We start from the raw sequence: 22266 nt of genomic DNA, 5'->3' as shown, positions 1-22266 counted from the left end.
AATTCTTACAGAACCTAAGAGATCATTTGAAGTGGCTGTAGAAACTACCTTATAGCTTCTGGTGTTCTTCGTACTTCAGAGTCTAATAATTAGCCTAATGATCTGATGACCTTGAATTCTGATATCAAATATCCAACGACAAATCTGAGGTTCATATTGTAACTTGAAAAATAGCTTCCAATGATCAATATATGTGTTATTCACACAAGGAGGCATGTACTTGAGTCCCTGAGCATATTAACTATATTATTTTCATTACAATATTTCCAATTTTTAAAGTGTCTAAAATGTTTTAAAATGTCATAATTTAAAGAATTATGGTGTTGAGAGTCAATTCCTTTTATAAACCTAGCAGTTTAAATTTAAGTCTTGAAGAATTTAGGTTATATTACATATGCCTAGATCCATCCTAAGATAAATCCAGGACATCTGTTCATATAGGACAAGTCCAAACCTAAGTTTGCTTCACTTAATGTATCTAGTCACTTTAAAATTATATAGAAATAGAGGCTCACCTGAATCAGAACTCAGAAATGTGATAAGATACGTGATGCCTTTATGGTCTCTCACTGCTCTTTGATTATTTTCATTTCCTGTACATAATACCCGTATACAGTTCATTACATTCACTAGCACACTTTCTATGTCTAAGTTTAAGAGATTTATCAGAGCTGGGATTCCATTCTAAAATAAATAAAAGGTTCAATTATAATTGAACTTATTTAAGATATGTGCAATCATTTTTTCGAAACACAAATCTATGATCTTTCTTGCTATGAATATCTGCTTGTTTAGGAGAGAACAATTGCCCATAAACAAGTATGTCTACTGATATGGCACATTCAATGACAGTTATTACAACTTGGAGCAAATCCTATGCTTTAATATTAAGGTAAGTATTCAATAAAGATATTTTAAATAGCTTCCTGTGTACCAAAGTAATTTGAGGCTGTAAGTTCACTGTAATATTTAAGTATCTAAAAGTGAAACAGCTGAGTAAGATCAACTGAATACAGTGCCCATTTGGAACATTTGCCATTGTAGACACTGCAGTGGTAATTGGTAATTATATTTGTGCAACACAAAATGTTATTTTTAAGTGTGAATATAATTTCCGAACTTTAAATGGAGTAAAGATGACATTTCTCCCTACTAACAAATAATGCGAGAATATTAAGATAAGAAACAGAAATGTAATATCATTTTCAATAAAGCTAGGAGACATTTGTAATGTTGAACCATAATAAATGTTTATGAGTAGCCAACAGGGATGGGCAAGATCTCCCATGGCCACTGGCTACAGGAAATGCTGACGAAGCACAGTTTTCCAAAATAAGTGGCTCTACCTTGAGGGACAGGAAAACACACACACACAATTCCCTGTCTGGAACAACAGAAATGGGTATGCAAGATGTCAGCAGGATCTTTCCTGGACCAATTTGGTATAAAGTTTCAAAAATTAAGGAAGGCAATGATGAACAAAGAATCATACCAACAAGATGTTTGACAGAAGTGGCCTATTGGTGAGGTAAAAAGGAAGAAATAGACTTTGCTTTGTGGAGAAGATAGAATCTACATTACGAGTATTACATTCCAGTCTCTGTTGACTACAGGGAAGTAAAGCTGAAAGGACCCATGTGTACAACTCTGTAGCGTATGTCTTATTCTTGCTAGCCCAGAACATGGATCTGGACCCTTTCCCACATATATTTTCTGAAAATAGCCAGACCTGAAAGAACTCATCTAATTCAAAGTAAGTAATGATCAAAAAGGAACTAGAACAGGATCTGTCCAAATATAAGAGAAAAAGCAGGGAAAACTTATGACAGATAAAGAATGCTTGTCAGAAAAATATGTCACAAAGTAGATGAAAAATTTTAACCCCAAATGGTATATTATTATCAATGAAAAAAAAATAAATGAGGCAATCACCTCTATAAAACAAGGGTGCAGAGGAGAGACACTAGTGCTCAGGGAAGATTTTTTGAGACAAGGAGAGGTGAAATATGAGCTGGAAAAGCTCAGGAAAGATGTGGAAAGAGATAAAAGCTGAACTGTAATCCACACAAAAATAAATAATGCCAAACAACATAGCAAGAGACAAAGAGGAGTTGATTGAGGGGAAGAAATGAAGTAAAACAAAACAATGAGTGGAAATGGACTAGAGAGAAAATGATAACTATTGGGAAAAAGTGACATAATGCACAGGTAACTGGCGCTCCCAAAGAGAAGAGGCTAGTCAACTCGGTGATGACTAAGTTCACTATTCAGTTTTGACTTTCAACTTACAGCAGCACTTCAACACTATTGAAGGAATCTTCCCTCTTTGGAACACTTGCTTCATTTGGCAGATAGGACAACAGATTGCTCAGGTTTCCTCCTGCCTCACTGCCCATTCCTTCTTAGTCTCCTTTGGAGTCCCTCCAGGTATTTCAGCTTCCCACAGATCCTGGTGACTCAACTTTCAAAAAAATAATGCAGAATATGACCACTTCTCACCACTGCCACTATCACCACCGGTTCAAGACACTGTTATCTGTCACCTGGATGACTGAAATGGCTTTGTCTTGCTGCATCCACTCTTACCCCCCTATTTAAACACAGAGAGTAGAGTGATATAAATCTCTTCACAGAACTTCCCAGAACAAAATCACTCAATGGCTTAACATATACAGAGTAAAAGCCAAGGTATCTAACAATTATCCACATGGCCCTACATGATATGTAGTCCACCGTTGCCCAGCTAAGAGCGTCTCCTATTTCTCTTCCCTCAGCTACTTTTGCTTCACTTGCTATTCCTTGAACACGTCAGACATACTCACTTCATTTACTTTGCACTTGTTTCTTGTGCTCTTCCCAACAGAAAAACATGGCACACTTCCCCGTCTATTTTAGGTTGGTACTCAGATGCCAACTTCTTAGTGAAGTATTTTTCACCAAGCTCCCCCTCTTCCCTATTCTCGTTTAACATACTATATATTTGGTTTGTTTCTTTGCTTACTGTCTTGTTACCCTCGACTAGAATAAAAACTCCAGGAAGGCTGGGATTTTTGTCTGTTTTGTTCACTGCCGTAACCCTAGCACCTGGAAGTGGTTTTCCATATAATAAACCCTCCAAAAGCACTTGTTAATGAATGAACTGAAAGAATACTACAGAAAAAGTATTTTAAAATATGAATTCAAGAAAACATTCTGAAAATAAAAGAAGATGGATTTACATGTTGGAAAGTCACACCAAGCACCAGGGAAAATAGGTAACTAACATTGAGGTTTAAGTCCTGGACTTTAAAGATAAAACAAAAAAGAGGAAGAAAACACTGCTCATACAGTAGGAGGTTTTTAAAAAATCAAAAATGATAACAAAATATGACAGAACTAAGATGAAACATGTCACATTAAGTGTAAATGAGCTATATATACTCAATGAAAAATGAATAATAAAGCAAATCGAAATAAACTGCTTACAAGGGACACATTCATCCTAACTCTGGGTGATTAGAATCACTGGAGATTATAAATTCTAAATGAAACTATAAAACTAACTGACTAACTCTGGATGTGGGCCTGGGGGAGGGGCAAATTTCTAATATATTTTCCAAATACTGATAACAAACCAACCAGCAAGAAATAAAATTGCTGGGAAACAAGATGCTGGAAAAGAAGCCGCTGGAAAACAAACAGCTGGAAAACAAGCCGCACCTAAATTTCCATGGGCTTAAAATATTATATTCACACTTGTTTGCTTAAAATGCACATGCTTGCTTTATTTTAATGTTTTACATAGTAGATGACCTATATATAGCACGTATTATGCTAAAGAAAATTTGTGGTGAGCAATCCTGAGATTGACTATAAGGGCACGAAGGAGGGCAGATATTTCCTTAGGGTGAAACAGTGGACGGTCCTGGAAAGTCAGATCGTCCACTAACAGAACTTTGTTCTGGAATGAAAGCATGCGGTTAAGCCCAGGGGAAATATTTGCTATCTAGAGATGTCCTGGAGGCAATAACAGGATAGATTTAGAAATTTTGCATACCCCGAGGAGGGTGATTGTGCCTGGAAGGGATAGGCCTGAAATTAATCAATTGGTCAGCAAGCAGAACTTGGTGCTTATCACATAGAATTTCTAAAGCCTCTCCTCTTTGATCACATATTTTTTCTGAGCTGTATACTCCCAATAAATATGATGTCGACCAGGCTTTCAGGACTATCGATCCACAAGATCTTGAGTCCCCTGGTCCCATCTTTGCTCTTTACTTTGTCTCTTTGTTTCTTAAGTCTTATGTCACCCGTCCTCAGACACAGTCCTGAACTGCACTGGACGCAGTATAAAATGACTTGGAAAAATTAAAAAGGATGGGCAAAGCCAAAGTAAATATAAGAGCACACACAAAAAAACAAAGATCACAAACCCAGTTTTGAACAAGACAGAATTCAGGGCAAAAGTATTACACCTGACAAAAAGGGTATATTTTACAATGCTAAATGACTCAATCCGTAATGAAGAAGCATCACCTGGAGAAAACTATAAAAATAACCCTATTTATAAATATCTCAAAAATATCTTAGCCAAAACACTAACAGACACAGTAAGGTGGGTTTTATTTGAAAAAATAACAGCATGGCAAAGATTGGTGTTCACAAAAAATACAATTTTCTTCTAATTCTTTCTGGCACACAATTAGGCATTTCCGAGCCAGAATGGAAATAGTCAAGACGGTAGTGTTTCTTATAATATCTTATAAACAACAAGAAGCAGTCACATCCCCTAGAGCTAAATAGGTAGGTGGCCTGTCTTCCGTGTTGTCCCAGGTGATGGTCCTACCAGGTACTCTTGCTGAGAAACATTCTGCCCTGGGCCTCTTGCACGCCTACCAGTGTTGTGAGGGTATCAAGACTGTGACAGTTCTTTCACCTGGGCCATTTCTCAGGCTTTTTATGTAGCTATCACTCCTGAAAGGCGTGGTAACATCTACCTCCAGACAAAGAATAGGCCTGCTTACTGGCTGCTACCAAAGTGATGGGTTTCTTAAGCTCAATGTTCCTCAGATGTGGCACAAACCCAGCGTGCAGGAATGATCTACCCAGGCCCACTGTGTCACCCTGTGAGACCTCAGGGCGGGAAACACAAAACCCTTTGCCCTGCTTGCTCTGGTACCGTCTTGCTCTTGTTTACTTCTAGCCTTCATGGGATTGTGGCAGGTTTGCGCTTTGCCATTCTCATTGAGATTGGAGTTCTTCCCTGAGAGTTTATGAGAGCCACTGCATAATGAAATGGGTATGTATCTTTCTAGCTTCTATATGAGAGAATTATTGTCAGTCAGAATGATGTTTTATGAAAAGAACTTACATGCTTGGCAATGACGTCCTTGTTTTCAAGCTGAGCAATATCGTACAGAATGACGGCACACCGAGAGTGTAGTTCAGGTTCCTCAGAAACCAGCAGGCTGATCAAAGCTGGAATGGCTCCTGCCTCCACCAGAGCGTGCACTACACTTGGGTGGGTTGAGATATTACTCAATAACCCAACTGTTTTGCACTGTAATTTTATTTTGGAGCTTTTTAATAGATTGATTAAAGCAGGAATGGTGCCTGCAATGAAGAGATCAAGAAAAACATGAGCTGCTTGCAATCATATATTGTCAATTTATCATGATAAGATTTAAATAATGTGTATGGGCTTTGTCATATAAACAATTGTCAAATAATTCTATAAAATATTTATTAAAGTTATCTGAAACTACTCAAATGCATTTTTCTGTCTCATCTACATTATAGGTAGCTCTCATTGTTTACATATTTGATTTTCACATGCACACAATCACATACTTCATATTGGCTACACTAAGCCACCTTTGAAACACTGAATTTTGGCTTAAGATTATTGATAAATAAATTCTTTGAGCTACCATTTAGTAGAGTTCAGTTTTGGTTATTGTATCAACTTTGTGTGGCAGTGGCTTGCGCAATTATTTGAGCATTTTATATTTTAGCCACATTGTATACAAGCAACTGAAAAATGAAAATTGCTGAATCCAATAAAAAGCACCCTTAGCCTCATTAATAACAACTGGTTGAAAGATGGAATCACTGAGCATGGTGAAAATAGAAAATCTGGCTTCAATTAGATGCTTGTTACTTCAGTTCAAAGTGAAAGAAAAGAGTACATTATAGAGCACACGTGACATGCTGGAAATACAATGGGTGTAATTAAGGACGTATGTATGTACTTAGCTACCTGAAATGAAAACTCCATATGACTTGTTTCTCTGCCATTCATTTTTCAGATAAAGAGCTTTTGTTTATGTTTTTAGGAACATATTAGTGGACAACCTATAATAATTTTTTCATTCATTCATTCATTCAAGAAATATTTATGAAAACATCTCATTTGTGCCCAATATTCACATCAGAATAATGGCTATCATAATGGACAATGTAGATAGGACATTCCTGTCATTTCAGAAAGTTTTAATGAGAAGTGCTGTTCTCAAAACAATCCTATGAGGTAGGAACAATTTCATTAATAAGGAAATTAGGTGTGGAGAGGGTAAGCAGTTAGCCTAAGTTCTAAGTGCGGAGCTAGTTACAAACCCAGACCTGACTGCTATTTTTAATAAATAAACTGTACAAATACAGAATAGGGATCATTTCTCAGTGAAGGTAAATTTAAGAAGTAGTATGGTGAAGTAATTTAATGTAATTTTTAAATTTCCAAACTGTTAGAGAAATAAGATTTATATAGTTTTGGATCCTGTGTACCTTCTACTTGGAATATAAAATATAAAGTTGACAGGTAAAGGAAATGATCTTAGAAAAAAGGAGAACAGAAACTTAAAATCAACTAAAAAGTCTTCTTCACAATTAAAAATACATTTTAAAGTGACTGAATATATTTCTACATAAAAAAGCATAAGCTAAAAGTTAGTTAATAGATTTTATATCACCTGCATCCAAAATAGATTCCCAGTATCCATCATTTGCTAAGCAGATTACTTCTAAAGACATGATGGCCATCATCCTTCGTTTATAGCTCTCACACTGCAGCATTTCTGGTAAATATTCAACAGAAAAATATATGTTGTTCAACAGAAAAATTCAGGTTGTAATTTCCCAAGAGGTAATGGAATATAGTGGTTCTCTGCCCCACCCTTTCCACTTTTCTGAGTTTCTTTCTTCAGATATTACCACTTTGGACTTTTTCCCTATACCGTCTGTGATTTAAATATCTCCACATTTCTAAATATTTATACACAGTTACCTTTTGCTGTATCAATTTTAGACATCATTGACTGACTTCACGTTATGGTAAATGAGAAACTAGCTCTTCCAACACTGCCCTACCATTTCCCCATATTTGTAGTTTCTAGTTAAATGTTTGATACTTACATTATAATACCTATACAGATATTATTCACAGCTAAGCACTGCAATGCACTACCTTGAATCTCCTTGCTTTTGCTTTTCCCTGAGGTAATCATTTCCTCATGTTATTTCATCTGCTTAGTTTTCTTTGTACCTATTGGTAATTCCTCCCACATTTTCCCTTTGGTCGGGGTATACAGTTTCCATTCTGGGACTTCCCTTTGCTGTTATCTTTGAAATTCTTTTTGCTTTTCTCTTAGGTCAGATTCCTGGTTTCCTTCCTGGATAGCCTTTGTGGAGATCACTCCTGACTGGCACTGCCAGCTCAAACAGAATTTATCAAAATATGAGGAAAGGAGGGGAGGGTATAGCTCAATGGTAGAGTGCCTGCTTAGCATGCATGAGGACCTGGGTTCAATCCCCAGTACCTCCATTAAATAAACAAACCTAATTATCTCCCTTCAAAAAAGTTAAAAATAAAAATAAATAAAATTTTAAAAATATGACGAAAGATGTTGCTGAATCTGTCTCTAAAATTACAAGGTGGGGAATGAATTTGAAGGAATCTTATCTTTTCCACTCAACTTTTTTTTTTAATGGAGGTACTGGGGACTCAGGACCTCATGCATGCTAAGCATGTGCTCTACCACTGAGCTATTTCCCTCTCCCTCCACTCAATCTTTCATTTCCTCTTTCCTTTTTTTTTCTTTTTTTTTTTTTTGGAATTTCCTTTCTCAATAGAGAAGAGGATGGTTGGGCTTTTGGAGAAAGCTGGAAAATAAAATATAATTGTGTAAAATATAGTCTGAGTTATTCTTTTATTTTTAATTTAGAAATAAAACTACTTTTACACACAAAATAGTTCAGTATTATATGTATTTCTGGTTTTAATTCAAAATATGATACATGTTTTATTTGTTTTATTTCAGAGAATGTATCAATAGTCAAACTGGATAATTGGAACATTTATTTAATAAAGAGATTTTGTATTCTATACTCACCTACCAAAGTTTTCCAAACTGGGAGTTCAGGAATATTTAACTCTATTATATACTTGAGAACCTCTGTGTGAAAGGTTAGCACCGATAAATGAATTATATTGTTTCCTTTAATATCTGTTTTTCTCCAGTTAGCACCAAGAGAAAGTAGGTACTGAATAGTGTCCAGTGCTCCTGAAGTGGCAGCAAGTAACAGTGGAGTACACTGATTCCTAAAAATCAAGGAACACATCGTAACAATTAAGCACACACAGGGTCCAGCTGTAAAACTATCCAAACTGCTGTTGGGGGAAGTCTGATTTATATCATCACCTTCTTTTCCTTACGTACTATTGTTCCGTGTATTCCACATGTGAACAGATTTGCCTCCCTTGCCTTGGCAGTCCTTAGTATTTGCCCCTATCCTCTCTCCAATTTAATTATCATGCCTTATATTTTGTTCAGAAGTTGATGATGCACAAAGTTCTTAGAATACACTATCAATGAATTCTTACAACAGCTTTATGAGTGAAGGAAAAAGCAAGGTAAGTATTATCAGCCCATTTCACAAACGATGAAACTGAGGCTCAGATAGTGTTCCAACCCATTTTTTTAGACTTCTTATCAGTTCTCAAGTCGCAGTGTGGCAGAAACTAACAGTTTTTCTCAAAAACCCACTATTTGCTTTTTCGATAGTGAAGATCTATCTTCTGGTTGGGCACATGGCTCTCCTGCCAAATACATTTCCCAGCTTCCCTTACAGGGAGGTTTGGCCACACAACTGAGTTTGGTCAGTGGATGTTAGAAGAAGTTACCTGAACAAGTCCCTAAAGAGAAATGGAGTGTGCCATTGTGTTTCCTCTCTCTTTCTTCTCATGGCTAGCATGCAGGCATAATAATGAAAGCAGGAGTTGCCGTTTTGTGCCAAGATATGGAAACCACATGTGAAGAGGCATACAAGAGGAAGTCTGGGTTCCTCACGTTGTCAAGCCACTATGCCAGCCCTGGACCACCAATCCTGACTGCATGAGAAAGAACCATGTTTATCTTGTTTAAACTACAGATAAGTGGGAGTATCCTTGTCACAGTAACTTCAACTATATCTTAACTATCAGATCTACTGACTAGCAATGTGACCTTAAGTAAACTGGGTTACTTTCTTCATCTGTAAAACAATGAGGGTAAGAACGATCAGCTGACAGTGTTGGTATAAGGAATGAACAGGTGCTTAGCGTGGTCTCGATACATGGTTCCCCCTTCCCTTCTTTTTCACTGTTATCTCCTTGCCTCAGACATTACCTTATCTTTAGACCTGGGCCTTCTTCTCTTCAGGAAACCCCTTTATCTTGCTGCCTGTCCTTGTATGCTCATCAATATCCAGCTGGCTCCCAGCCTCTGCTCTAATTTCTTTTTCTGGGCCCTCGGGAAACTTTTGTCCTTTATGAGTAAACATCTCATTTTCTCTCTTTTCTATTTGAACAAGACTGTTCTTCTGCTCCTTTCTTTTCCCTTCTCAATGGTAGGAATAAAGATTACTGCTAACACCATCATTCTGATTTTCCTCACTTGAAAAATATGCTATCAAATTATATTACCCTGTTTCCATATTGCCATGGCCCCCTGCCAGCTGGGTCCTCTTCCACATCTTTGCTCATGTATTGATTGCCTCAGCAACAGACCTCCTCCTATTGTCAGTGACTCCAACACCCATACTAACTACCATCTGTGTTCTGATCTCTTGGTTCCTTGTCCTACCTTCATTTGTGCTCCATATTCAAACACACCAGCATGGTCACATTCCTCATTAGCTCCACAGAGATCTCAACTTTTGTAACTGTCCTCTCTATGAATCCCTTGTGTCTTCCTTGCATTCACAGATAACTTCTTACTTCTACCTCTGATAGTCCATTGTTTAACTTCTTACAGTCCCCACAGTCTTTTAGCCCCCTTCTGCTCAAAGACATATTGTCAAAATACGACAGAACCAGGAACTGAACTCAGATCCCCACATTCCATAGCTCTTTCCGGAATCTATTAGTCAGAGAATCCATTAGCCAGAGACCCTGGTTTCCCAAAAGCTTTCTCCACACACATCTCTGCCCCAACCAAGGCAAGATTTATTTCTTCACTGAACAATAATGGACAAGCTACCTGAAGACCCAGATATATTTGAAACCACACCTAAATCAAAATAATAGCCTGGTATTTAGACTGCGAGCCAAGAGTGTGTATACCTTTCAGGAGAAAGTATACCTCTACCCTAAAGGCTGGTACTCAGCTAAACCGTGAAATAGAACACTGTTTGGGATGTTTCCCTTCTGCAAAGTTTAACTTTCTTCTTTTTAATATATTTCTCTTCTGGAACCATTAGATAGTTTCCCGTTGTCCAAGGTCTAACTAGCTTGGTCTGGAGCCCTTAGGTGGCTTTCTGGTTGTATAGGGTCCAGTTTAGAAAACAACTTTCTCCTCCCTTGTCTCATGCTTCTTCCAGGACACCAAGTAGTTAACCTGATAAACTAATCTGTAGAACCAAAGCACTGGGAGAAAGTTAGGAAAAACTTCCTAGGGTTTACTCCTTATTCTTCCAGAAAATGTGCGTAGGTTAACAGAAGTTCCCATCTTTATAAATTCTAAAGGTTAAGTAGCAGGAGAAGACAGTGACCAGAAAGGACGAGCAGGGTAAGCCTGACACAGCCTTTCAGATCAATCATAACATCCATTCCTCTTAGTGTCAGTGTTTGGGGCAGGCCATGAAAGCAGAAATTCGTATTTTCATAAACGCTTAATAACTTACTCAGCTGTTGCCTCAGCTTCTAGTAAAGTGGGATCCTTTCTACAGAGAACAATTATGATGCAGATATTGTCATAGAAAGCGGCAAAGTGAATTGGCATCCAGCCTCTTTTTTCTGAAAGCGTGTAATCAGCTTTGAAACACAGTAGACAGATGGTTGTTTCTAATGAGCAAGCCTGTGCTGCCAGGTGTAGAGGTGTTGGACCTAGAACGATGGGCAACTACTTCAATGGTCAAAGCTTTAACATTCCTAAAAAACATGCCTTTTTGAAATACAACCACCACCGAGCTTAGCATTGTGTGATATAAAAGCTCCAAGAAGAGCACTAAAAGGATTAATTTAGGCAATTCTGTATTTCTTTACTTTACTCACGATGTTTGACCATTAAAATGAATACTACTTTATAATAAGAATAAATAACACTGAAAATATTAAATATTTGAAAAGTTAAGATAATGTCTTGCTAAAAACTATTTCTTATTTAAATTATTTTCCATTTTACTCAAATGTTTTGTAGGAGGAGATAGGATTCTTTAAAATTGAAAAAAAATATATGCTCATAAAAGGCTTCTGTGTCACGAAATCCAGTGAGTGTTTTTCAATTCTCCTCTTACTTCTCAACAGTAAGTTGAACACTTCTTCCACTTTAAAATGGTTTCTTCCCTTGGCTTTTGTGATATGAGACTCTCTTACTTTTCCCCAACCTCTCTGGCTGCTTATTTGCTGACTCCTTTGGGACTTTTTCATTGTCCTGATGTCTAAGTGAGCCTTAAGATTTTTATCTTCTCAATGGCTTCATTTACCGTTATCTCTATACACCACTTCAAACTTCAAATATTCAAAACTGAACTCCTATATTTCCCTCCAGACCTGATCCTCTTTCACTGCTCCCTAAATCAGCGGTTATCATCATCCAGCCAGTTCTGCAAACCAGAAACCTGAAAGACCCCTCTCATTTCATTTCCATAACCAGTCCATCACCAAGTCTAAATGTCTCTAGAGCCTAGTCTTTACTGCCATCACCACCCTACTCCAAGCCATACTCACCTCTCAACTGATATCCGCTTTGTTCTTGCCCATCCCAATCCATTTTTTCAAAATATAAATCTGATCTTTTCCCCTCCTTGCTTAAAACTCTTCTGTGTCTTCCTAAGGCCATCTGATCATGAGTACAGGAGAAGGATGCACTGGCTCCAACTTAACCTGAATCACTCTCACTCCAAAAAAAGAAAAAACAAAGCATACACACTTTGTTCCCTTCATTCAGGCCTTCTTGTAGCTCAAGTGTAGGGTGACCGACCACATGTTCCAGGTTGCCCAGGAAAGCACTGGTCTACGCTTGTTGCTCCAGCACAATTATTATTAGTGCCCTTCCATTTTCAAACTCCCTGATTTGGATGATGAATTATCCGGTCACCCTGGGCTATTCCTGCGTCTGAAAGCTTCCTTCTCCCAAACAAAACTTCCCTGACCAGGGTCTACTTAAGTCTTATTTATTTCTCAGCCAAAATGATATTTCCTCAGTGAAGCACTGTTTCTCTTCCAACTCAGAAACTACCAATGGCCTCCTGCCTGCCTTTGTAGTCTAAGCTTTATATCATAGCCCTTAATAATCTGTAACATTTGGCCCAAATCTATTTATTAAAAATTACTGCTTAGTCTTCCAGTTTCTGGTCTGGCATGAAAGAAGCTTAAAAGTCCCCAATCCATTCTAACTTAGCAAGTAAAAAGCTGAACCACCTGAAAAAACATCTCTTCTCAGATCCATCAAAGAGGTGAGGTCACGGTGCAAAACTGCTGCTCCCAAAATTGGAGAGATAGACAGACAGATACAGAGAATGACAACTTGGTGGAGCAGACCCAAGAGCAGAAACCTCCACAGGAACAAGTGGCAGGGTAGGAAAATCTGAACTGCAATTGACAAATTGCTGGTGGCTCAGTGTGGACAAGTCAGAGAGTTAAAAACTCCAGGGGGACCCCATGCTTTAGTGAGTTTTATGTCCAGAAGCTCAATCAGGTCCTCACAGTGAATATCAGAGAAAAATCCCTCGTGCCTTCAGCAGTGGAAGGGGGAAAGGAACCATTTTGAAATACACCAGAGCATTCTATTTTTCCTAACAAGGCCAGTCCTCAGGAGAAACTATTTCACCAGAGCCTAACCTACTGAGGTTTTATCAGAGCCCAACCTAGCTGGGGGAAGGGAAATACCTAACTACAGCCCCCTCTAGCCATCCTGATCCACCTAAGGGGCAGGCAGGGATGGAGAAGCAAGCTGAAGTTCACGATTCAGGAGCACAGGCTCCCCAAAAGACAGAGATCTGATCACAGGACTATAGAACATGTTGGTTCATTTCAATCAATGAAAGGTAATTAGCTGCTCTCAGCAGGAGAACCACATCAAAATTAACTGAAGTTTTTCCCTAAACAACACTAACCACCCTACTGACCCTCTTCTTTCCACCTTCCTCCAAAAAATATTTCAGCACAACCCAGGGACAGGAATACTATTTTTATACCCCTCTTACCACTTTAAGTGTGCTTAATAGAAATGCAGGATCTTGGCTCCCAACCAGGCCCTCTGAATCAGAGCCTGCATTTAACAAGATCCCTGGGTGATTCCTATATACTTGAAAGTTCATCCCAGAATAGCGGGATAAAGTGCCTCTCCTCAACATGCAATGTCTAATGACATTTTTGGTTGTCACAACTGGGGTGGGGGTTGCTCCTGGCATTTAGTGGGTAGAAGCCAGGGATACTACTAAACATTTTACAGTGCATAGGACAGCCCACAATGAAGAATTACTAAGCCCATAATGTCAGTAGTACTGAGGCCAAGAAGCACTATCCTAAGACATACTCAAATCAGGGAAGTTCTGGAGGGGTTTATATAATCTGGAGAAATTATTCTCGGGTAGGGGAATCCTGGTCTAAAGAACAGGTGATCAACTGAAACCCGAAAGCCATTTTTATCTCTCTTTTCTTTGAATTTCTATAAGATATCACTATATATTAATTATGCCAGTGACTGTGATAATAGGTAATAATAGGTTACCCATTGCATTTAAATTTGAATTTGTGCTACCCTGTATTTGTCCATCATGCATTCATTCAACAACTATTCCCGAACAACTACTAATGCCAGACTTCCTGGCACTAGGATACTACGGCAAAGTAAACCAAATCCCTGCCCTTACGGACTTTATGTTCAATTGAGGGAGTCACAATAAACAAATTACTATTGTACAAGGTAGCCATAAGTGAGATTTGGGAAAGAAAAAGAAAAAAATAGAGCAATAATGCAGGAAGCGTACTATTATTACTCAACTGCAAATTCCTACAGGGTAGGTGGGCCAGATAAGCTTCCTTTTTCCCCTTCAGGCCCACTCACCTCCCTTTACCACCCTCCCTGCTCTCTGCCTCTGTAGATTTAGCAACCCATCCTTTGGCTTCTTGTCAGTAACTGCCAATGGGGAGACCTGGCAGGAGACTGAAGGAGGAGGAGAATGAGGTCAGGAAACTTATCCTCTCTGAGGTCATCTCAGGTTAGCTGTTTCTCCACCAATGGAAGGTGGTTGATTTGAATAACTATTGCCCTCCCCTTACAAAATTTAGGTCTTTGTTAATGGTTTCTTTAAAATTAAGCCCTCCTCAAATTATCTCATATGGAGTATGAAGGTATAGCCTTTAGGTATAGATACAGGAGGTGTATAATTTAAAGTTTTTTTGTCTTCTTCATGCACAGTACTTAGGTTAAGTCTCTCACCTCAGTCAAGAATGAGTCATTCCTCAGACCTCACAGACTGTTACTGTCACTAGATGGCAGCATATTTAAATAGTACTGTCTGCTTTTTTTTTTTTTTCAGGCATAAAACCCACTTTGGGGTCTGAGTTTACAAAGATAAGTAGAGGTAATTTGCAAATTCCACAGTTAAAAAAAAGAGCAAGAACCCTCCTCCCAAAAAACTTAAGAGGAATATGAGTAAATAATCATGGGTGGAAAAAAATTATACTTCAAAATGTATATAAAACATCATGTGTTATTCTCATGTGACAAAGCATTTGTGAGATTATATACTATAAGAAAAGTTTTAATATATGTAATGGACTTTTTAAAATGCATCAAATATGTTACTTATGTCTTACCATTTCTTTCTTTTTTCATGTCCATTTTTGGTGACTCTGTTTTCAAAGGGAATACACATAAAAGTTTGATTATTAATATGCAGAAGTCTCCTAAACTAGTCAAAATTGACTCATATGAAGGAGAACAAAATGACTATGCTTAGATGCAGCTGACAGGATTACATCAAACAGGACTGAGTGTAACTTCTGGCCAAGCCATGTGGGCACATGCATGCGCCTGACATCGCATCAGAGCAGACCTGGAAACGTTGCCTTGCAAGCAACTGGCGGAAACTCACAGGGGGTAGTTTTGTGTAACATGCGGACATTGCGAGTAGTTAAGCATTTTCTATACATCAAATTCTACCCAGTTCTCAGACAATGGAAATCCAAGTAGTCACAGGATGAATGAGAGATGTTAATTTACAAAAAAAAAAAAAAAAAAAAAAAAAAAACCTAAAACAAAACCCTACAAATGCTTAAAACATAATGTTTTTAAATAATAGGTCACCCATTGCATTTAAATTTGAATTTGTGCTCTATTTTAACTAAGTTCATTATATATTGAATGGCTTAATTAAGTTATAGAAGCATCTTAGTATCAAAACATTTAAATTATACCGATACAGTATGAAATTTATCAGTAGTCAATAGGACTAATGCCGAACATTTTGTTTTGGTGTGTGAAGATTTACCACAGCTTCTTAAGATAGCAAGTTAAAATATAAAATCTCCATTCTTATTGCCAATACTGTTGCATCAGCCACTCCTGACATTTTATTTCCCTCTCAGTTCTGGAGGGCTTCTGCTTTCATTTTGAACTTTATTACTTTTATACTGGTTGCATTTGTTCCAATATACAGATAAATATGTATGTATATCTACTAATCAGGAAAAATTTGCTTTTTAAAGTTTAAACTAGGTTAGCCTTGAAGGGGTCATTAATCCTAAAAATGATGATTATAGAGGTATTTTTGTTATTAAATACAATTTAAGTTTCTGTAGGATGAAGAAACTATTGTCTGGTTAAGAACCTGGGATAAGAAATGGATGTTCTGCTGGGATCTCTATCTCCTGTTCTCAGAATTTCTACATTACATCATTGTATATTAATTATGTCAGTGATTATCAAACATTATCCTGAATTCATCCATTATGCATTCATTCAACAACTATTTCTCAAGCATCTACCAATACCAGGATTTCTTCTGGACACTAGGATACCATGGCAAACAAAATAAACCAATCCTTGCCCTTTGTGGAACTTATATTCAGGTGGGGGAAACACAATAAACAAATAAATAATACCATACAAGGGAGCAATAAGTGACACTTAGAAAACTAAAAAGAGCCCCTTGGAGATAAATGAAACAAAAACCTCAGCTTTGCTCTAGGCACCAATACCAAATTTTAATCTTGCTCTAAAGTCAACATGCAGTGAATAGGGGTAAGTAAAAGAAAACTTTTTTAATTTAAAAACTGTATGGTACCTTGGCTAACCATAGTAAAGCGTCTCTGGTTGACATTGAAGTTGGCATTGCACAGCTGACATACAATCGGAACTCTGTTGTGTAGAGCAGCATGATGGAAAATAGCATAACCTGCCTCGTCCGAAATATTGATTGTTGAGCTTGAGGTTTTACGGCTAAATGTATGGAAAACAGCAGATAATCCTCTTTCAACAGCAGATTTCATACCAAATGGGATACTCTAAAATTATTCGGAAGACCAGAATTAATTTTTTCAAAATACACCTAAAGTTTAGTTTAAGGAAAAAAAGGGAAAATGAAATATAATAATATAATCAAATGATTAGGGCTCAATTACAGTAGAATTTTCACAAGATCCATGTGGAAACTGTCCCACTGGGCAATGAATTTATTAGAGCTATAAGGAAACATCAAGAACTTTAAAAAATATTTTGGGGAATTTTTTTCCTTCCTTTTTTTAAGGGAGAAGTTATAGATCTTTCTTCTCTGGAGACAATTAAAACAGGGTAGACAAACACCTTTCTGGAATACTTAAAAAGCAAGTAAACATCACTGAGTTCCTTCTCTGATTTAAGAACAATCTAATTTAGAAGTCTAGAGTCTTGAAATACTTAGCTATAGAAATACAGTTTGTGTTCTTTGCTCTACAACTCAAAGTAGAGAGATAAAAATGTCACACTCAGACATTCTGATTACTCAGTATTTAAAAATTAAGCTCACAGTTTATCAAAGCTTAAAATTTATGGACATTACAACAAATAAATGGTAAGTGCCAACATATCCTTTGAAATTGGTGAGCTTACCACTTAATTTCTCAGTTCAAGGTATACTGAAGCAGATAGAGATCTGATTCAGGATGCCAGGTTTGCTCCTTAAGTTTAGTCCCCAGGACTGACTTTGCAATTTACTAGCTGTGTGATTTGGGAAAGATCCTTAATTTGCTGCACCTCAAATTTCTCATTTGTAAGCTAGGAATAATAATAGTACTAGTACCTTCAAATAATTTGTTGAAAGGATATATGCCTGGCATACAAAATAAGCACTCAATAAATACTAGCCGTTACTAGGATTAATCACAATTCCATTCCTAAACATGTTGTTTTGTAACCCAGCCAGAAATTTGAAATCCAAAATTGTATAGCTTTTTAACTGCAAAAATGTAGATTCTTAATTACATATTGAAGACTATTTAACCTGTTATTTATCCCTATGATAAAAGTTTGAGACATATAATTTCTTACAGCAAAGTATATGGTAGTCACTAAAATACCTTGCATTTCATAGCTTTTTTGAAACCAAATTTTTTCTTAAATTGTTCATGTAATTGAGCGTCTGTCAGTGGAAGTCTTTTCAGTCTCAGAGTGTTCACTATTTCATTTATGGCTCCCCACCACTGTGTCTTATATAGTTGCTGATAGAAAGTTTCAAGTTCAAAACTGATCACATAGTAGCTATCAAAAAAAAAAAAAAAAAAAAGAAAGAAAGAAAGAAAAGAAAAAAACAAGTTTTTCCGACTTGGAAGTGATTTGCTAACTTTTTCCTATGCTGGCAAAACTTTTGCTATAACAATTATAATTTAAATACAAAACATAGTTTAAATTGTACTTCATTATAAATATTTTAATAACATAGTTATCAACTGTTATTAATCAAGTCTTTCATAACAAGTATCTTCTCTATATTGGCCTTTGTAATTGACTCTGTCCTTCCCATGCCACTGAGCAGGGCACTGCCTAGAAGTCACTGAAAGCACTAACTCTGGATGAAGGAGTTCTAGGTTTACCTTCTAACCATCTGCTACCCTCCTCTTACAAAGTTATATATTAACTCTTTTAATCTAATTATGTCTGCATTTACTTTCTCAAGAGTTTACCGTGAGTCTGATTTGGAATGATGCTTTGCATAATGGTTCCTTGACTTTTACTCACTGCAGCAGCGGACTAGAGAAACCCCCCCACCAGGTCCTTGAGACATAAGGAGGCAACAGCCCCAGTCCCCTCTCATTTTGGAATGGAAAAGGACAAAATTTGAATGGTTCTGCTCCCTGTGTTTGCTAATCATCACAGGTAAAAGAAAATGGTAGCTTTCATCCACTTCTGCCCACGCGGTATCTTTCCCCATCCCCGGATTTCAGTGGTGAGTGCCTCAGCTGCTGTCCCTACCTCTGCTTAGTGGGAAGCCTCTAAATGTTACCTGGGTTTCTGCTCTAAATGCAGCTATTTAATGCTGTAATACAGTATTCTTGACCATGGTAGCCTCCTCCCATGGCTCTTCACTTTGCTGCTCAGGGACTATCAGTTCTCCTAAGGGTGCTAAGAAGTTTGTTCCATTGTGCTAATTTCCAGGGAAGTGAGGCTCCTTACCTTTCAACTTATTACATAGAGCCTTCTATACCCACATCTAAAATTCTCTTCCCGTCACTGCTAAGTTTAGAGGGCTCTCTTCAATCTTACATTGACTTGGCCTTTTTCTCTGTTGAATTTCATGCTTTTAAACTATTTCCATATTTTAAAAATTCTCCCCATGTGGTTTCCATGCTCTTTCCTGGTTCTCCTCTACCTCTATCATCCCTTCTCAGTCTCTTCACTCTCTCCTCTGCTGCTCCCCGCCCCCTTCAAAAGCTGCTGTTCTCAAGAGTTCCTGATGTGGCCCTACACTCTCAACTACTTCCATGACTTTAAGAAAAACAAACTCCTATATGATTCAAAATCTCAAGTCTCTTCCTCCAACCCAAATGTTTCCTCTGTGCTTTATTTCCCTTATTTACAAATTTCGGTGTCCAAGATGTGAAAATTCAAGAACATACATAAAAGATCTAGTAATACTGAAATACAGTGCTCTAAGAGATGACCGGCATAAAGAGACCCAGCAGAGGAAGAGGATTTAAAATCATATTCCTTATGGCAATGAGGGGTTGTGTGCTGAGTCTACTGCTTTTCACTGGGCCCATAGGATATGAGCCCCACCACCATCGCCAGGTAACCACTGGATTCATTGTAAGAACCAATTACAATGTCTAAGGATTATTACACAGAATGTATCAAAGTATATGAAGTAATAAATATAACATTTAATACTTTATTAAGCCCAAAGTCATTCGTGGGGGTTATTATTGTTATAGGATCTCCCTCTGGAGGTTTTTAAGTTAGCCCTTGCATTTTGACACTTTCCTTGTTTTCTGCTTTGAACAAGTTCAAAGTTGTGATACCTGAGTAATTACTAAAAGTTCCTTACCTTTTTCCATTGAATTTCATGACTGGTATTGAGTAATATTCTCTGTATCCTGATTCTTCTGCAAATGTATTAGCAGCACAATCCCGTATTTTTTCTAAATTGTTCTAAAATATAAGTTATGTTACAAAAAAAATCTTTAAACAAATATAAACAACTATAAGACTTCTTTCAGATGAAATTTTATACATGTAAAGGACAAATTTTAAATGAAATATCCTAATATCCACAAGATCCTAATAATAACTGCATGTATCCAATCCCTAATTTGGGACTGAGGGGAAAATACAAAAAAAAGAAAAGATATATAATATAGAGAAGGTAGAAAAGCAATGACAATTGAAGTGTGTTATGTTTATACTAAATTCCGGATAAAGAATTAATGTTCTCAAACTCTAGAGAATCTCTGTTCCAATACTAATCTTTGAGAAAAATGGAAGAATATGTAGTGAATGTTCAGGGATTTCTACTGTATGCTTCAGTTAACTATTCCAGAGCAAATATGGTCCATTAGAAGTCTATAAATACTGCAAGGATGATAGTTGCACCTAGCTTATTTATCATTTTACCTCTGACATTTAACACAGGACCTTAGATATAGCTGCACTTAATTCATGTATGTTACATAATGCACGAAGAAATTAGTGGGTTGTGAAGATAATCATTTAGAGAGCTGCCTCATGCCTGTACCAAGTGACTCCTTCTGGTTGGAGAATAGGATAAAATTTTAGAGTTGTGAAATGACAAACCATTTCAGGAACAATAATAATTTAAACCTTAAAATCTTCCAAAGCATTCTCAATTGAAGGGGTGCTGATATCAAATTCAATTCCTCCATGAACATGAAAATACTGATCCGCTTTGTAGTGAAAATTCTGGCATTTAAAATCTCGTCCATAAATAAATGGAGGCAATTCTCGCTCTGTCTTGACATTGTCATCTCCAAAAATGAAAACAAACTTTTGTTTAAAAACTGAACAACAGCATATAAGTGATCATATTTTAGAGGTCTAAATTCTCTTTCACACATAGTAAAAAAAATCCATGTGAAATGGAAATCTTGGCAATTACATCCTATAAATTTATGTTCTTAATGTATATTTTAAATATTAAAATATATTTATATTATATTTGGGGCTCTTCTGTAGTTTCACTGTACAGTAATTTCAAAAGAATGGTCAAAACATTATTCTACTTACTGATTTATATGTGTGAGCTTAAGATTAATACCTTACCCTGAATTACCAGAACAGATTTGAAACTCCGTGCCTTAGAGAATCTTTAGTTAAATAAACAAAAATTATCTGAGGTAGTTTAGGAAAAAAGAGACATTATAAAGAAAAAGGTGAGTATCACTCACACGAAAAAATAACCACCGATTTTTCTGGAAAGTAATGAAGCCACACATATAACATTTATTTTAAAAAATAATCTTCTAAAATTCTGGCAAGGACTAGGCTTATTCAATATTTTGATTTGTTAGCAGACTATGGTTTCATAAATATAAGGTACATAATGTATTTTGAGAAATGCAAAAGGTCCTAATCTTGCCACCTGGAAATTATTAACTTTTAATCGTATTTGCTTCCAGTAATTCAAGTAATAGAACACTACAGATACAGCTAACATCCACTTACAGCATATTAGTTTCATGCATATAACATTCCCCCCACTGCCATCCCTGGACAAGCACTGTCATGAGTCCATTTTTAATAGTTCACAGATATGGATTATAATCTTCACCATCATAATTCTAATAATACAAAATTTCATTAAATGATTTGCAAAAGTTCTACTGAAAATTTGCCCCTCTAGAAAGCCCACTCTAATAAGCCTACATGTTTGAGCACCAGTGAAAATATACAAATTGTGTGCTAATCTGGGTGGGAGAAATAGTTTGCACGGCATTCCTGTCAAATTCCGTATAAACATGGTCCTATTTTAGCTCTCCATTCTCTTACGTTGGTCTACTTGTTTATTACAGTGCCAGTATATTACTAAGGTTTTTAATATGTTTTCATCTTTTTTCCAGAAATGTAAGACCATTCCTGATTTTTTACTGCTCCAAATGAATCTGGAATCAATTTCTAAACTTTCATGAAAAACACAATTGGGATATTGAGTAGAAGTGCATTTAATTTATAATTTGGATGAGATATCATATAGTGCCACTGTTGTCCCATCATGAACACGGCTTATTTCTCTATTTTCTCAGAACTCATTTTCAGTCTTTCAATAGCCTTTATGATTGGTATCAATATATACCATGTACTATGTGAATGTGCCAAG

The 22266-nt window shown here is 36.8% G+C and overlaps 1 protein-coding gene across 1 annotated transcript in view; it reads right to left on the bottom strand.

Moving 5' to 3' along the window:
* ANKAR (ankyrin and armadillo repeat containing) overlaps positions 1 to 22266 on the bottom strand; it is a 60079-nt gene that overhangs the window by 25013 nt on the left and 12800 nt on the right. Inside the window, exons 4-13 of the mRNA XM_074364026.1 lie at positions 20754 to 20917; positions 19981 to 20084; positions 18017 to 18197; positions 16747 to 16966; positions 15278 to 15313; positions 11137 to 11338; positions 8367 to 8575; positions 6948 to 7052; positions 5351 to 5592; positions 516 to 684 (exon numbers count right to left, since the gene is read on the bottom strand). Of these exons, the coding sequence (XP_074220127.1) occupies positions 516 to 684; positions 5351 to 5592; positions 6948 to 7052; positions 8367 to 8575; positions 11137 to 11338; positions 15278 to 15313; positions 16747 to 16966; positions 18017 to 18197; positions 19981 to 20084; positions 20754 to 20917 (1632 nt within the window). The remainder of the gene's footprint in view (positions 1 to 515; positions 685 to 5350; positions 5593 to 6947; positions 7053 to 8366; positions 8576 to 11136; positions 11339 to 15277; positions 15314 to 16746; positions 16967 to 18016; positions 18198 to 19980; positions 20085 to 20753; positions 20918 to 22266) is intronic.

Source organism: Camelus bactrianus, chromosome 5 (genome assembly GCF_048773025.1).
Source record: "Camelus bactrianus isolate YW-2024 breed Bactrian camel chromosome 5, ASM4877302v1, whole genome shotgun sequence".
NCBI classification, from domain to species: Eukaryota; Metazoa; Chordata; class Mammalia; order Artiodactyla; family Camelidae; genus Camelus; species Camelus bactrianus.
Note: the sequence above shows the minus strand (reverse complement) of the source record. Positions and strands in the feature narration are given on the sequence as shown.